This window comes from Tripterygium wilfordii, chromosome 19, assembly GCF_013401445.1.
Source record: "Tripterygium wilfordii isolate XIE 37 chromosome 19, ASM1340144v1, whole genome shotgun sequence".
NCBI lineage: Eukaryota > Viridiplantae > Streptophyta > Magnoliopsida > Celastrales > Celastraceae > Tripterygium > Tripterygium wilfordii.
The window spans coordinates 1,627,903-1,645,956 of NC_052250.1; the positions used below are offsets into that span (position 1 = coordinate 1,627,903).

The following is an 18,054-nucleotide window of genomic DNA, read 5'->3' on the forward strand; positions in this document are numbered from 1 at the left end:
ATTTATGAGGGATAAAGTTTTTTGAAGTGGATCTAGATGTCCAACAGTTTTAAAAGTGGTATTAATATGTCATTTTACATTTTTTTTTTTAAAAGGCTAAAATTAAGTCATGTTGTAAATAAATTATGTTATAAGTTGAATACCAAGACAAAGACCCACTAGTTATGAATTTGAAATATGGGCTCTCATACAAGAAGCCGGCCCATCAATGAGTCCAGTTCAACAAGGCCCAGAATCCAGTCACAGCCATGGATTTTAGGGAAAATTAAGGGTCCTTAAAATTAAAGGTGCTATAACTTAAAGGCATTTATTATTTGTCCCTTGCTAGTAAATAGCCCTCGAAAAATGAAAGAAGAGTCTCGATTGAATCAGTGCTAAGCCACTTTAACATATTGAGAAGCAAGGGTAGCCAGGGATGCTGGTTCTGGGACTAGTTGCCTGTGGCCGTGGGGCAGTATCCATAAAAAAACATCATCTACAAAACTCACAAAATGTAATCCCTTCAAAGGGGGCTGTAAAACATTATAAGAAGCTTCATAAAGAACAGACTATGTTGTTGATCAATGATGTAGAGAATACAATACAGTTTTTGCACCACTGTTTAAAGGTTCAACAAACCTGTTTTTCAGGTTACAGATCATTGGATCAATGAACACAAACGAATCATTCATTGGACAACAAATAATTAAGCAGCAGCTTATAAAGTTGTGTCGAGTAGTGCAAGTACAATAAAATATAAGCTGGGGGTCCAGTGAAATCATTGGAGATTATTGGCGTCCATATGGATTAGACATGTTATTACCATATGGGGAGTACGTATTATTCTCCGGTGGAGGGGTTGTTGGCCTGGGTCTTGCATACTCTGCGAATATCACCCAACCGTCCAGAAACTGAAAAACATGCAAAAAGAATGTCAAAGAAAGAACAAATAATACATGGATGGAACAGGAAGTAATTTGAAGAATAATAATCTTTGCTAGGCGCTAGCCGAATTTTGTTTTGTGCTAATGCCACTCACCTTTCCATCCATGCCTTTTATGCCTTCCGCAGCATCTTCTAAAGTGGCATATCTTACAAAACCAAACCCCTTAGAGTATCCATTGACCCTATCAGTCACTACTCTTGCTGCAAAGAAAGGTCGATGGTTAACAGTTTCGCTGAAGGAAATTTAAAGCAATAATAAGGAAGAATGACAAACCTTGAACCACTTCACCAAACTTTGAAAAGGCTTCGCGAAGTCCTTCTGTAGTGGTCCGTTTACTAAGCCCTGAAGCAAATTTGATAAAGAATATGAATTACAGCAAAAAGAAATGAGTAAACTAGCGATTCCATCATGTTGGCATATCACATCGAAGCTCTAACTATAGGAAATTACAATGATAATAAAAAAACAGAACTCGCCGAGAATGTAAGTTATGTAACCCATTTTAGTAACAGGAATCTGTGATTAACATATCAAGAACACAATAAAAACAAACATCCTCTTGTGCAGGAAAAGAAAAGATCCATTTCTTACTACTACCATCTCTCTTCAGACAAGTATCAACACAGCTCCCAAATAGTTTTGCAAAGAACATCAAGTCCAAAAGGAAATAAAAAAATCTCATAAGGTTCTAACTGCAGCAAAATAAATCAAGCTCTAAATTTTTTTAACCATCTTGAGTTAAATAAATATAGAAGCATAAAATAAAGAAGTGATCACCATTGAAATAACAGCATTTCTTGCATCTTCATTTGGAAATATTAACCGACAGATAATAATGGATAAAAAAAGAAGAGTGTAGGTGTAGCAAGAGCAGCATTTAACCTCTACCATGGAATCTCAAATCTCGCAAATGCAAAGAACATAGCAAGTAGATATCTCAATTATTTTGAGCAATTATTTGTATGAGATACTTCGACAATAAGGCAGGGATGAGGAAAACAATTACGACGAGAGACGCAGACAAGAGATTAAAAAAAGAGAGGCTCACAGCTGAAAAGAATCTAAAGGGATATATAACTATTGAAAGTGAAAACAAAGTCAGCTATCAACTACATGCCCCTCTCACACGATCAAAATTTAAGGAAATTTCAGTAACTGGGGCTTTACTCTTTCTAGAGCTTAACATAAATGAAGAAGTCCTGACATTCACACCATGGCTTCATAGGCATATTCCATTTTGTTTCAAAAATTAATTTGACATCAACTCATTGAGAAATTATACATTCCATAGTAAATTATGGAATACCTTGGATGACCTGATCCCAATAGAGGCAACTTCCCTTTTTCCTCAAAAGTTAATTTTGGAGGTCAATTCATTGAAAATTCAATTCCATATCAAATTACACCATTCTTGCAATTCCAGATGATCTAATCCCAGACAAGGAATGGCTATGTTATAACCAGAACTAAATGCTTGTTAAGAACCTTAATCTCTCAAATTAAACTGATAAACCAACTGGGTATATTAGAAGAGGTGAAAGCCTAGCGTACAATCAATAATGTCTCAAACCTCAACCAGAAAAACTAGGGAGCCAATGTCCATAATGAAGAAAAGACCATTAATTTTCAATTAAAGTCCTAAAAATGACCCAAATTTCGTCAAGAGAAATGAATCACACAGCATATAAAACTAAGAACTCAAAGAAAGTAATAAAATCGTAACAGAATCAATGAATCGCGTTCAGAATGCATAAATCGTGCATTTCATCCATTCATTCTCAATTCACACGACAACCAAGTGACCAATCAAACCAATCACAATTACAACGGCATCATAACAAACTTATAAACGGAATAAGTAGAAAAAAGGAAATCAGAAAGAGCGAAGAGCAGTTGGAGTAAATAGACGCACCGGAGACGAAGAGATTAGTGCTGGGCTCAGCCATCTCCCGTTTCGGAGTCTCTGTAGACGCTATCGAAGGAGGGATGAAAGATGAGATCGGAGACGTTGAGAAGAGCCGACACAAGCCACGTGGACCGGACACCAACGCCGCCGCGGATCTCAAAGCCATATTAGTTCGATGAAGGGTTTAAGCAAAACCCTACGGAGACCATAAAACACGAATTGTCGAGAATTTTTATGCAAGGGAGATGGAGATGACATTTGAATTCCTCCTTAATGGATATATATAGATTTTCTGGCCCATTTTAGTTCAAACATTTGTGGGTCTAAAAGCCCAAAAATTGAGTCTTTGCTTACCTTGTCAGTTTATCTCCACAAGAGATCCCATTTTGAAAAGCCCAGCCCATCATTCAATTTGGGCTATGTAACATATGTAGGTGGCCAAATTCCAATACAAGATAGGACTATTGGCCCAATTCGAAACTCAGGTTGCCAATCCAGTTTGTTCATACTGGACGTACATAGTTGAACTCGTCACCTCCCGCATTTACAAGGAGTAACTCAGTCAATGATGCTCCTTTCGAGATACCTGCAGTTGCCAGGTGAATGATCCTAATTGTTTGGTTAATGGGGCAAATCTTTTTTAGTCGTTTTTTTTTCTTGATGCTTGGCAATTAAATGCCGTTGAATGGGCATTGAACCCATGATTGATTTCATACTCCAACTGATTTGTCATGAGCAGAGAAGATGAGGCTTTTGTAGTCTTTTAAGGTTTGTACTAGGGTTTAACTTGATCCTTGATGTGGTGGTGGAGCAAGCTGTGTCACAGAATTCCTTCATTGCTGGATATGAGTGGATTTCTTGCGCTGAGAAATCAAACAGTAATACAGATCAATACAATCTGTGCCAAATGAATATATACATACACAAGCATCCATACACATGCACAATAATCTACTTATTTGCAGATTATTACAACAGAACTAGTCTTAGCATTTTCAACACACTCATTATTCACTGAACATATTGAACAAAAAATAAAAACATATTGGAAAAGTTGTAAGCTCGGCAAATTTATGGGTGGGCTACAAAAGAGAAGAACTCTTAAGCGCGCTTGACCAGAACCACCATTATAACCATCATAGCCAGCCCCATCAATGATGCTCCCAAGGTCTTGTCAATGGAGGATGACTTGCTATCAGCATTTGCAGAAAGATTCTCTGCCGGAGGTGAACCAAAGATATTATTAAAGAAAACAGACACGTTAGTCACCATGTCAACCACAGTATGCTTGATATTCTGTATAAAATCCTCAAACCCAGATCCAGAGTTTCCAGCTTGGCTTGCATTATCAGAGTCATGAATTGCATTGTTGGATAATGGGGTTTTTCCAGCTTGGCTTCCATTAACAGTCATGAATGCATTCTCAGATAATTCTTCGAACTTCATTGGAGATACCTGATCTTGACAACCAGAACCTGTGCCATGTTTCTTCTAGATTAAAAATCCATATAGGGAAGAAGCCAGCCACAGCTAATTGGCTAAAGAGATGTAGAAGGTACAGATTAGAGCATGGAACAAAAACTGAAAACAGTAAAAAATTTCTTACTGGATTTCTGAGCATGGAGAAAATCAACAAGAGCTTTGTTTTGCACGACAGCATTCCAGACATTTGGGTCGCACGCAAGTGAAGTAACAACAGACTGGAAACAAATGAATATTGGATATTACTTTTTTTTAATTATAAAATAAAATAGATACATCATCTCTTAAAAACTGGGATTGAAGTCATCTACTACTCAAGAGATGTGCCCATAGCCAATATAATTATCATTATCAATAACCACATAAGCGAATTTGAAAAAGATCACCTGTAATGAGTTCAGGTATAATGGAACTGTACATGACAATTCGACTTTCTCCACAGGAAACTCTATCACGTGCCTGGGGTGGGTTTTTTTTTCTTTGTTGTGGGGGGAGGGGGTTGTCTTTTGATTTTGACGCCTTCTCGGTGCTTTCAATAAAGTTATCTTTTAACTTTCAAAAAATATTGTATTAACAAGACTGCTAGAGATTTATATGACAATTCAGAACTCGGCTAAACTCTCTTCCCAGTTCCTCAAAGATATGACCAAACTTCAGTAGGTAAATAAGAACCTACGACAACTCCATTATATCAGCAGCCTTTATGCAGTGAATACCCCAGGGATCCCATTAAAAGCACTTATGAATTCATTAAGGTATCAAGATTCTGCATAGGTATGTACGAGCATGATATTCTAAGAATCTAACAAACACAATGGTAAACCTACATTTGCACGTCCTATAAATTTCAGTGTCTGGAAAAACCATCATGCATCACAAGCAACCAATATATCTTTTTCCTGAAACATTTTAGCATCTAGACACTCTGATATGGACATAACTACTTAATGTAAAGGACGGTAAGTCAGAACCTGTGCTGCAGGGCTTTCACTGAGCATTTTAAATGCCCGGACAGCATGTCTTGTGCCACTGACTATACGGCTTTCATTCTCCACATATCCAGAGTCGGTAAGCAAAGGCACAGACACCCGACCAACTTCAACTAAATCCTTGCACCCAGTAGCATTGGGAGATGACAGATACACCCTAAAAAAGGCCATCGTCAACCAAGGATATAGTATTATCAATCAAAAGTTTAGAACTCAAAACAACAAATGCGGAAACCAATCAACAATATAAAACTAAAAGCCCGCAAGCTCATTGCACAAGATATTTGATCATTTGAGACGATATGAGAGACAAATGTGATGTACTCAAACACATCAGTCATAACTTCATATCAAAGAGAACACCGGGGTGACAAATAAAAAAAGATCTGGATGAACCTAATCTGAATCACGGAAAACTTGAGAGATAAATCAACACGAGATTTCTGATGACGTAAACAATTAAACTGATGTCAAAACCGTGTAAGAACAATTATATTTTGCCAAAATCTTTGCACAATTCATCATCATCGACTCAATCCGTCACAATAAACCATAATGAACTAAACTGTACGCAGAACAATCAACATAATCACAAGCGCAGTCATAAAATATATTAATTTAGAATAAAGAACGAAACTTCGAGGGAGAATCTCACTCCTCCAGAGCATCCTTCAATTCATTCGTTGCCTCCTTGGCCTCATTCATGCTCGGCGCACCTCCGAACACAACCCTAGCCATTGGCTCAGGGTCAACGACAGTCCCCATCGTCAGATCCTCCTCACCGCCGGCAAACTCCCAGTCATCGAGCTCCCACGACGGCCTCTGGACGGATTCAATATCAACAGAACCCTTGTTCCCCTGAGAGGATGAAATCACGGAGACTGGACGAGACACGTTGAGCACGTTCTGCTCCGCCGGCGGTACTTTGGTAAAGCCACCGCGAATACCGCTGTTCACCAATCCTACCCCAGCGGCTTTCGCCGCCGACCTCATCGCCGCTCCTCCTCCCATTTTTTGTTTGGCGTAAATTTTGCGATTCGCTCTCTGTTGAAACTTCGGGTCTCCCGATAAGGGGCAAAAAGATACTTTTCGTCCCTCAACTATGGGGTGAGTTTCATTTTTGTCCCTAAGCTTTTTTTTCTCTCATTTGCATCCCTCAACTATTGAAAAGTATCATTTTCGTCCTTTTAAGTGAGATTGAGGTTGGGAAAAACCAGATCTGACGAACAATATGATGCCACGTAGGATTTTTCAATGGCCGGATTTATTCGAGGGATAAACATGGTACTTTTCCATAGTTGGGGGACGAAAAAGGGAAAAAAAAAAGCTAAGGGACAAAAATGAAACTCGACCAATAGGTGAGGGATGAAAAGTACTCTTTTGCCCCCGATAAGGAGGGAACAGTCGGAGAGGCGGTGGAGCACTTATATGGTACGGTGCGGAATGGATAAGTGGTGTTGTTTATTATTATTATTTTTTAAAATGCCAATTTGTTTTTTTTTTAAATGGATAGTTTAATTAAAAAATCTTTAAAAAAATCAATCATTTAAATAGATATTTATTATGAAAATTTTAAATTTTGAATTTTAAAGCATGGTTAATACTTAATAATAACACTTGAGCTACCACTTAGAGTGGTAAATATGACATGTATCACCCTAACGACCAAGATTCGAATCCTCCTCCCGTTTTTTTTTTAAAAAAAGATAGTTAATAATAAGATGTAATTTATTTGATTATTACTTTTTTTTTTTGAAATATCTCAAGAATTATGTTTGTAGTTAGAATCGAATATTAGACACACATATGCATAATCCAGTCGATTGCCAACGAACTCTCGTTGGTGTTATTTGATTATTACTTGAAGCACAAGATTAGTGGAAATTTCTTAACATTAATCTAATCTAACGAAAATTAATTAATGAATTAGTAGTTAAATTCGATATATGTTGTTTAAATTCATTTGGAGGGGCAAAAATAGGTACCAGGCCAAGAATCGGCCCATGGCCCAGGAAAAAATCACTAACCCAGATAACGCATTCTTCAGGCCCAAAAAAGCTTAACAGGCTCACGGCCTAAACATTTACATGCCCAAAGCCTAAACAAGCCCACTACCTAAGTACCACACTGTGGGCTCCCACGTTGCTGTTTGCTCACCAATTTGTGTTTTCCGGTCGCATTTTTCAAATCAAACGGGTCTCTAATCTTTCCTACGATGACGTCGGTGGGACCTTCCGGCGGCGATGGCGGTGAATGGAAGACGGTAATTTTTCTAGAGCTTTCTTTGATTGTTTTCTCTTTTCTAAGCATTTCTTGGATGGCTTCGGTGTATATTTCTCACACTGCATGATAATCCTAAATTTTACTCTCTTACTTCGGTGTATATCATTCTATGAGTTCTCTCTTTGTGGTGATTTTCATTTGGAAATTGATAGGAACCTACAATTCTAAGTCGGTTTAGAAGTTGTTATATTACCTAGCTAAGTCGGTTACCATTTAGTATATAAGCTTGTATTAGTCACTTCATGAGGGACGAAAATGAAATATGATGAATTCCCTTTTCTGTTAGTTACTGTCTTTGTTTCCTTTGTGTTCTTCTGTATTCCATAAACTGCCATTGCCAGGCCTAGGTCAAAGGTACGTATCAAATTCTGTAGTTTTGTTGACGATGAAATGCAATGTTTAGAAATTAATTTTGTGCAGTGCAAAATTAGGGCTTGTGGGTACTGTAGTAGTATCTTCATTCTGTTCTTAGGCTGTAGGCTGTGGTACATGTGTATGTATGTATATGTAGATGTTCAAGTATGCATTACTGCCTTTCAAAACATTGAATAGGCTAAAAAGTTTTGAGGGACTTGTAAATTGATGGTTTTACATCTGAAGCTTTCGGGAGGCTTGGTCAAGACTTACTCCAGTTATCCTAGTATAGGATTAGGAATAGGTTTCGATTCGCATCCCATTTGTGAATGAGAGACCATTCACTTGATTCTATGTAGGAACATATGGTGTTCCTTCTGGGACATTTGATGATGTACAAATACATAGTTAATGGAGGCTTGGCAGTGATGGGCCAAAAGTTGGAAATGAAATTGGACATCAAGTCTAAACAAAGTTCCTCTTGCAAGAAGGATAAACATGCAGTCAAATGTACTTAAAACTTTAATACATACCATCCATAGAAACTTCCATACACACTAGAAGAGAAAACAGATAAAAAAACAAGTACCTTCAGAACAAGCCTTTTAGCGGTGGTTGAAGGGGCTTCATATTGTTCTTTTTATGGGCTCACCTAGAATTTCCACCTGAGCTTGAGTTGATGTCTTTATAAAGTCCAACAGCTTATGTGAATTCTTACGGAACTCCCTGTAGTGTCGGGGATGGATCATCATTGACACCACATCTTCTGCAAAAGCTACTGTTAGGTTTTCTAGGAGTGTTGCATTCTTAAGCAAAAATTGAGTTGCCTGGACTTCAATACGTCTTCCAACCAGCCCTTTTATCGTTATTCTTTTGAGATTGTTCTGCAGACAAGGGAATGGTGAACTCTGTGATTCGACTTCCAGGTAAGTTTCTGCATCAAATTCAGGCATGCCTGGAATGAGACTCTCTATGTCTACGAGCTGAAGGATTACAAAGACATGAGAAAGCTTAGATTAGTACAATGCAACTTAACTTTTCATAAATAACTGCCGAGTGTGATAATGCCTACCCAGGGTCCATGCAAGACTAGAATGAGATTCTCCAAATTTGGAGAACTCCTTAAAAGACAACATATTCTGCGCAATTCTTGTTTTGTTATGCCCACAAACAATTCTAACTTCTTTAGATTATGGAGATCCCTTCGCAATTGCCGTGGCAAACAGACTTCTCCAGGTACAACCTTCAGATGAAAACAGAGTATGTCATGAGACAAAAGACTGTTAACTAGGACTAGGAGTATGGAAATAGAGAAGATGAGATGAATTGATACCTCAACGGCCACAGTGGCCAGTCTCAGATATTCACAGTTGTTTAGGCCAGCCAAGAGTGACAGTAGAGCATCTCCTTGCTCATGATCTGCAAACACTTTCCGGAACTTGATTGCTGCATCAGTCAGGTGTGATGCTTTCCTAATGGATGCTGATCTAAGCCAATCTCCGGCTATTGTCAGCGTTAATAGATTCGGAGCCGATAAATCTATGTGGAACATATCATCTAGTGCACATTCTATCAACGATAATCGTTTGATCATTATGTCTCCTTCACTTACCAAAAATTCATTCGGAATTCTGCAGCTTTCCAGGATCAAGTCTTCTAGAACAGGACATGGAGATGCTAGCTCTCCTATGGAGCAAATTAGAAGTTCTGTGTGTTTTAAATACAACCTTCGAAGAGAACTCAAAACCCGAAAACTATTTGCTTTGAACTTCCAAAAGGTTAGAGTGAGGGTTTCCAACACCTTTGGTGCAAAATAACCATGAGGCAGGTCATATGGTTCCTTTGAGCCCCCATGCCCAATTGCTGAACCCAATTCACTGAAAATTTCAAACATTCCTTTAAAATTGAAGTTCAATTCGAGCTCCTTGACATTGGTTGTAAAAGCAAAGTGAACCCAAGTATCAATCCTGTTGGCGTATATGTCTTGGTCATTATCATAAAGGAGAGAGAGTCGCAAGTTATTGATGGTGCAACCTGTGTGCAGCAGGAAGGTTCGGTCCACAACCTCTGCAAATTTCTTTCTTGCCAAATATATTGAATTAGATTGGCATTGACTTCGGTCATGACGACTATTAGGAGCACCACATGAAGGACATGGTGGGTCTTTTAGAATGATGTTTCTGATAAACTCTGTGTCATCAAGATTTAGGCTTGATATTTTGGTCCAGAGGTACTTCCATTGTCTTGAGAGGAGGCTTACGACAATCAAATCTTTTAACGGCAAGAATGAGAGAATATATAGTAAAATTACTTCTGGGAGATAGCTTATGTAATCGACTCCCTGGCCTGTACCCTCTGCTGCTTCTATGCTAACATTCTTTCCCTTATCTTTCTTACGGGCCTTTCCTGCTTCCATGTGAACATTCTTTCCCTTGTCTTTCTTACAGGCCTTTCCTGCTTCTATGCTAACATTCTTTCTCTTGTCTTTCTTACAGGCCTCTCCTGCTTCTATGCTCACATTCTTTCCCTTGTTTTTCTTATCTTTGCCTTTGCGAACTCTTTCCATTTTCCTTGACTGGATGTGAGAATTGAAGTTGTACTGTTGACCAGTTAGTTAAAAGAAAGTTATAGCATGGTGAAAGAAATTTTTTGAACTTGTATGCTATGTTTATTGGCATATAACATAAGAAATATATTTATGCTATGTTTTCCTTTAATTTAGTTTTGATATAGCAAGCACATAAGTTTAGAAATGATTAAAATCCAAAAAAAAGGTATGATTAAAATCCCACAAATCTAAGGCATTATGCACAATCAGAAAAATGTAGTTGAATTGGAATAATAGAAAAGGGTCCAAAGAGGAGTTAACACAATTACATTCTTGAATTTGCTAAATACGAAAACATCAAAAGTTAAGACTTAAGAACATGTTTATTCACTGTGATTGTTTTGATATGTTCAATATTTAGGGAAGTTGTAAAAGCCATGGTCATAAATACTCTGAAACAACATAAAGATGGAAATCTAATGATATCAACATAAAGATGGAAATCTAATGATAACAATCAGTTCCGTGGTTCCCATTGTTTTTCAATTATCATGAAAGCTACGGTAGTCCCAAATTCAGCGTAAACACTTAAAGTTTATTCAAAGTTGGAGATAATAATATTTCATTGTTGAAAGTGACTGATAGGATGACATTAGAGAAGGTAATGGTCATCAATTCCTAATTATAGGTCATATAAGTCGTCATCATAACTCATAAGTATGCTGAAAACCTAACTATTGGAATCTCATAAGATATCAAAATGGTCATCAATTCCTAATTGTTTATTGTTGATCTTGGGAGGTCAATGTATAGTGCCCAGATCAAGCATGCAAGTTAATGCTTCTTCTAAATTAGCGAATACTAGTATTCAATCGGAGCAACAAGTTATCATGAAGAGTTACAGAATTTAAAGAATTTAGAGTTTGTCCTACATACCTTTCTTACCTCAGATTTTATTGCAGAAAGAGAAAGGGGAACAAGTCAAGATTCTATTCTGTCATAAGAGGAATAAAGATATGGGAATTGACCTTGAAGCTGGCGTCTTTTATCGCAGTTTGAGTGTTAGACTCAATTGAAGGAAAATGTAAGCACTGGAATGTTAACAAGGAAATGTTGATCAGAACCAAGATCTGCTAAACTAGATGTAGAACAACATGAATTGATCATATCAGCGCATTCGTACCTTACTGATGCTTTTGATGGTGCCGACGGATGAGATGAAACAAAATGATGGTATAGGTCATGGAAGAAATGTGAGCGTCTGGGGAAGTGCACAATTAAAGTGGTATATAAGTGTTACAAATGGAGATTTTTGCAACAAACTCACAAGGCGTGGCAAGCTTTGAGGTTGGCTTCAGGCTCTTCTGTGACACTTGCTCAGTTGCTTGTAGCGATTGGCAGTAGACGACAAATCAACGAAAAGAAACAAAAAAGGAAGAAGAAACGGATATAGATTGGCCCAGGACACGGGTATGTTATTTTAACAAGTGATTTGGTCTTTGTTTCGCCACATATTTTTTCATTTATATGTTCTATGATTTTATCGGTGGAGCTTGTTAGAAAGTACATGGAAATAATTTTGTGCTGATTTGTTGGCTTAACTGGATTTTTCTTCTCTTATGAAGTAACTATTGAGTTGGCATTTAATCACATTTAAATCAGATGTCTTTCGAGTTGCCATTGAAGTAAACTGTGTAATTTCACATCTGACAGTGTCTTTCAAGCACTTTCTATGTTTTCTTCTGTTAGATAAATCGCAGTTAGTTTGCTGCTTGTGCATTTAATATGTTTTTTTGCTTATAAATAGTACAATTCTGTAAAATATTATTGAGAAGGATTTCGTTTTTTGTAGCCATCTTGCATAGATTTGTTTGGCTTGCATTTTGTATTTGTGCTCATCGTGGTTCTTTGATTCGAATCAGCATTGGTGATTGCTTCTCATGAAATGAATTATCGGGATTGTAGGCAATAAACTGAATACTTTGATGTTTGTGACAGTTGTATTGCTAAGTCTGAGCTAGAATGTTAAGATTGTTTAGGATGTTTAAAATTGCCCTGGGCAAGGCAATCTTTATCTAAAATTTTCAAATGTATAAAAACTCTTTATCTATTTTTTTATACTAGTGCGAAGTTTTCATGGACCCCTTCCCCATACCCAAGCACCACCTGCATATTCTTGTAATGCAAATATGTTTTTATTTGGCGGTAATTACAACTCATTTCAATGTGGTTGCTATATAGAACACTCTACTTCTTCAAATTTATATTTAGACACTAAACCTTCTTGTCATCATTTATAAAGTGATAAATGAAATGCATTGAAGACACCTACAAAATTTTAAACGCCAGCTACGAATACATTGGGAAGCATATGTTTGAATTCTTACCCTTCTAAGTGTCTTTTTTTTTCTTAATAATCTAAATCTTGTAATTCTTCAATTGTTTTGATTTGATATTTATTTCAGTTAACAGTGCGATACTCTTTCACAAAAATCCCTGAGCTTATCAAATGGCCCAATGGATTTTACCGATACATGGCATTATCGGTACTCACTGGTCAGTGACTCTTCCATAGTCAAGCAACAATCCTTAAATAGGACCTGGGATTGTAGTGGTATCTGCATAACTGAAATGGGACCAAATTGTTCGCTGCATTCTTCACAGCCTTTTGTAGGTCAACCTCATCTGTTCTGTCTGAGTCGGTGCTAAGAACCACATTCTGTCTGCATATGAAATTGAATTGTGGTGCCTTGTTCTTGAATCCAGCCACTCTTAGCGCATCCCCAACTCTATAGCGATACAGCCCCTGAAAACAAACATTCCACAAGCTCATACTCATCTCCAAGTATGATATCAACCAATCAACAAGTTCTTGTTGCTTCTCTCATTAAGAGCTTTTGGCATGGAAATTGAATCAGTGACGCCACTGCTTCTATTGACAGGCAAGAACTCAAAATAGGCATGGTGGGTAAGAGGGTATAAGAGAATTCACTTGGGTCACAGAGAGGATCATGGTTGACACCAAAGTAGCACTCAGAGGAAGCATACGTGGTGCACACGAGAAATGCCATTGCCGTAGTATACGATTGTTGGGATGTAGGGTGACATAGCATCAGTCACAATAACATCAATATATTTGGTATTAGGCCACAGTTGTGTGATAATCCCTTGCCAAGAATCCTTCCCAGCAAGTTTAGGGTCAGGCTTGAGGATTTTCATCACTGCTTCCTGCACCGATGGATCGGGGATTTGGTGGGTTAATTGTGCTTGTTCTGATATCATTGCAGAGGAGGGGCCAATGTTTTTCAAGAAATCGGATTGCGCGAATGAATCCGGTGGGGAAAAAGAGCACCAACTCTAAGGACTTCCTTGTGTTGGCGGAGGGCACAAAGCATTTGTGAGTACATGCTCTGGTAAGAGTCAGGGTAGAGAATGGTTTCATTTGGGCTAGTGTAGTTTGTGAAAAGTTCTATTCTTAAAATATGAACTTTTGTAATAGCTTGTTGAAACAGCGGGAGCAAACAAGACGACCAGGTATTTTTGTTTTCTGCTCTTATGAAGAAATGTACATTCCTTTTCCTTTCTGAAGACCAGCCACAAATTGGCTCATCACAGGCATTGATAGGCTGTAAAGCAGTGACCTCCTCCCTAGTTTTTCTTCAATATTTGGCTTCAATTTACTTTCCCCAGAAATCCCCGGACTGCAATATTAAAACAACCCATTAAGCCAAAAAATCAAAGAACAAAACCAGAAAACCAAAATAATCACCACCGCCCATTGAAGTTTCAATCTTTACACACCTTGTCAAGAACTCTGAAATGGGCTTGGAGCAGAGAATTGGTGAGGTTTCACTGTTAGTGAGGATTGTTGAGTGGGAGATGTGGGTAATTGAGCGATAACTAAGGCCCAGGCCCATTGTGGTTTCACGCTTGTTTACAACACAACATGAAAGCCCAATTGATGACTAGCAGACGCCCAATGAGGGCCCATAATGATCAAATAAAAGCATATAATATTAGTTGCATTGTTATGTCCTATGAAGGATTAAAATCATGATAAGGTACACCAAACCACTAGTTAGAATGGTAAGGATGGTATGTATTATCTCAGTGATCAGGGTTCGAATCACCCCTCCCCGTAAGTTTGAAAAGCATGATAAGGTCATTTTATTTTTCAATTATTCAATTTGAATAATATGATTATGCTAATCAGTTTGTTAAGATGGTTCATTTAGACTCTCACCCAACCTATGGTCCGATTCGAGTCTCTTAAAACCCATTTTCCGATTAGTCCGGGTTGGAAGAACCGGCCAACCGAGATTGACCGGCACGGACGACCCGGCCTTATAATTTGAATAATACAAGGCTCTCTCTCTAGGTCTTGAAGCGATTCTCACTTTATTTGTACTCCTAAGAAAGGAGTAATTTAAACAAAAATGACCTTCAACACTTAGATCATGAGAAGTGAAGAAAGGGAATGCAAGGACTTTAAAATAGTAGGTCCATCTAGATTCACTTCTTTCGTATAACAATCATTTACTTCACACCCTCTACAATACTCTCTCTCCGTCTCTTTCTCCGCATCACGCGTCCTAAAGTTTATAACTTAATACATTTTCTTCAAAGTACACATATTTATCACACATTCATATATATATATATATATATATACACAAATATTATAGATGATGATGCAAACATGAGGTCATGTGTTGTGCTAGTTCATTCAATAGGTTGGTTATCAACCTAATAATACTATGCGATTCATTACACATAAATTCTCCTATTGGAATCAATTTTGTGAACCTACTTTTCAATCATAGATGTGACGAGTCCTACAGAAAATTTGTGATCCCCACTTTTGTTTTGTTTTATTATCACCATTGGATTTGAAGTTCACAAAGTTTGTTCATACTTTTGATTCACATAGGAGAATATATATATATATATATATATATATATATATATATATATATATATATATATATATATAAACGGTAGAACGTTCTAAATATCTCAAAATTTAAAAATATATTTTTTGAAATATTTAGTCTCTGATACATTATGATGTTGTAGCATGCCTATTTAAAGATGGGGAATTATGAAGTGATAATGTCAACAATAACCTATGTATAAAAAAATAAGACCTAAATATTTATTTATGTATTTATCCCACTTCCTAGTTCATACATGCATTAAGATTAATTAAGATATATACTTTTAACAACAACGGCAAAACAACAATTTGAGTGATAACCTAATAATGAATCTCTCTGAACCAAGTTGTATGATTTGGAATGTTTTGAGTTCGATTTTCATTGAGAGTAATATCATTGTGGCCACGCATTGGGCCTCGGTCCAACTTACCATATCGTCAAGTGAGAAATTTATGTACGTACGGGCTTGACGGCTCGAATTTAGATTCATATTGAATATATAAAGAACAAACTTATATGATGTCATTCTCGATTAAAAAAAAAACAAGGTAAAGGACCGGAGAAATAATGAATATTTTTTAGAAAAAGGACAATAAGACAAGAAATAAATTAGCATTTTCAGAAATTGGTAAGGTTGGTGATAGATGAGGGGATATATATACCGAAAGGAATGTTTCATGAAAGAGAGTCAAAATCCATGTCAAACCCACCACCAAGTATGACTAATTTTTATGACAAGACATATGCCCACTTAAGTAATCAATTTGTTTATTTAATAGTACTACTCAAAAATCCTGTTGAATTTTAAAAAAAGAAAGAATTCACTCCTTCTTTGTGGTGGAAAATTGTGTCATATGACAAAAATATCTTCAAAGCAAGTCAACGAAAAAGAAAGATGGTCTAATTATATTATATATTTTTTCTAATTATTTACTTTAATTTTTTATATAGAAAGCATGCAATTGAGCTTGGAGAGGGACTTGGTAAAGATGAGCAGAATTTGGACAAGTTAAAATTAGGCATGAAATTAAGAATGTTTAGATAATGTAAATTATGTCACTAAACTATGATTATTTTATATAAGTCAAAGGAGCTGACTCAACCTATTTAATATATAATCTTGTTTTGGATTGTTTATGAATTTAATTCCTCCACAAATCCTTGTCCCATTGAGAGAAGAGCTACTAGCTTTTGGGAAAGTTAGCAAATTAAATTACATATCTTTCTTGTTGAAGTAAGTGGAATTCTTAGTTGGTTTTGTAGGGGCATGTATGATTAGTGGGTTGGAATGGCTATGTGTGTGTATAGAGTAGTAGCTAGAAAGTTCATGAGATAACAAATGAATTTGTATAATATGATATCTTCTTGTGTATAGAGTATTATTGCATTGATCTCTTCTTTGTGTGTGTGTGAATATATATATACCACATAACAAATAATTTACCAAAAAAATTTTAAAATATAGTTTTCTTAGTCAACTCCAAATTAGTTAAATGCATAGTATACTCAAGAACTCTCAATTTCTACCATCCAATTTGCTCACCGAGGTTCACTCTTCATCACTCCCGTAGTCAACCTAGAAAATTATATTAGTTAGAACACATTTTCACTCATGACTAATTAGAGATATACATACATACATATATATATATATATATATGACCGTTGACTCATCCCTAAATCAATCTAACACCCATCAAAATTAAGCAAGAATTAAACATTCCCATCAATACTTTCGAATAATTATAATGGATCTTATTAACGAGTGTCCTAATGACAATGATTTGGATCTTTCCCCATGGGTGGCTTAGAGCTCTTCTATTTGTGGGATGATTGTTGCTTCATTTTGGGGATAATTTCTTCATTTTGGCCCCTCGTATTTTGTATTTAAAATCTTTTAATTAATTAAAGCAATCTCAATTTATAAAAAAAAAAATAAAATTCATTACAGTATGTCATGTTTGATAAACACTATCACCTATATACAAATTCCGACACTAGATAGCATTTCTCAATTATAATTAATTAAGTTAAGGAATTAATGGTGATGAGTTTGGTGAATGTGTGTCATGGTAGCAAAAGAAAACCAACCCATTAAGTGGGTTGACTTCTTATCACCATTCACACCCCTCATGAAAAAAAAAATTAAAAAAAACCTAGATATTGAGGCAGACTTTGTTGTTTGACTAAAATGTTAAAGTGGGTTTTTCAATACTAGATTGAGTAGTGTCTTGTATTTTTTAATTATTATTATTTAAGTTTCATTGATGAGATCGAGTATATATGTGAGCTAGCTAGCTAGCAAGCAAAGGGACCCTCACACATGGTCTACTAGTAGTACTTCATGGTTAATTATCACTCATCAATTCTTCAATGAGTAGTCGTTTGGGTGTGGCTCTTGTCCTTCTCCGACAATTTAGTCTCCTTCGGAATTCACATGGATGTCACTAATTTATGTCCAAAACAAATCTCTAAGGACATTATATAATATGTTATTTTGTCATCTTCCATATACACACCTCAACCTTACATCCTCATGACATCATTTCTTATACCATTTTATAACTTAAAATGAATGATAATATTAAGGTACTTCGAGGCAACTTTTATATATATATATATATGAATTC

The 18,054-nt window shown here is 36.5% G+C and overlaps 2 protein-coding genes, 1 long non-coding RNA gene and 1 pseudogene across 3 annotated transcripts; 1 reads left to right on the top strand and 3 right to left on the bottom strand.

Annotated features, from left to right (window-relative positions):
- Nucleotides 1–536: 536 nt before the first annotated feature.
- On the bottom strand, nt 537–3,086 carry LOC119985924 (organelle RRM domain-containing protein 2, mitochondrial-like). The gene is made up of 4 exons (XM_038830403.1): nt 2,838–3,086; nt 1,199–1,267; nt 1,019–1,125; nt 537–890 (listed from the first exon to the last, which is right to left on the bottom strand). Exons 1-4 carry the CDS (start codon nt 2,995–2,997, stop codon nt 768–770), a joined length of 459 nt encoding a protein of 152 aa, XP_038686331.1. The 5' UTR covers nt 2,998–3,086; the 3' UTR covers nt 537–767.
- A 616-nt stretch (nt 3,087–3,702) lies between these two features.
- On the bottom strand, nt 3,703–6,376 carry LOC119984932. Its single transcript, XM_038829052.1, has 4 exons — nt 5,958–6,376; nt 5,285–5,459; nt 4,438–4,531; nt 3,703–4,306 (listed from the first exon to the last, which is right to left on the bottom strand). Exons 1-4 carry the CDS (start codon nt 6,311–6,313, stop codon nt 3,933–3,935), a joined length of 999 nt encoding a protein of 332 aa, XP_038684980.1. The 5' UTR covers nt 6,314–6,376; the 3' UTR covers nt 3,703–3,932.
- Nucleotides 6,377–7,500: 1,124 nt separating this feature from the next.
- Nucleotides 7,501–12,129, top strand: LOC119985237. The gene is made up of 2 exons (XR_005465069.1): nt 7,501–7,565; nt 11,450–12,129. It is a non-coding gene; the product is annotated as an uncharacterized LOC119985237 (long non-coding RNA).
- An 832-nt stretch (nt 12,130–12,961) lies between these two features.
- Nucleotides 12,962–14,404, bottom strand: LOC119986174 (annotated as a pseudogene).
- Between the last annotated feature and the right edge of the window lie 3,650 nt (nt 14,405–18,054).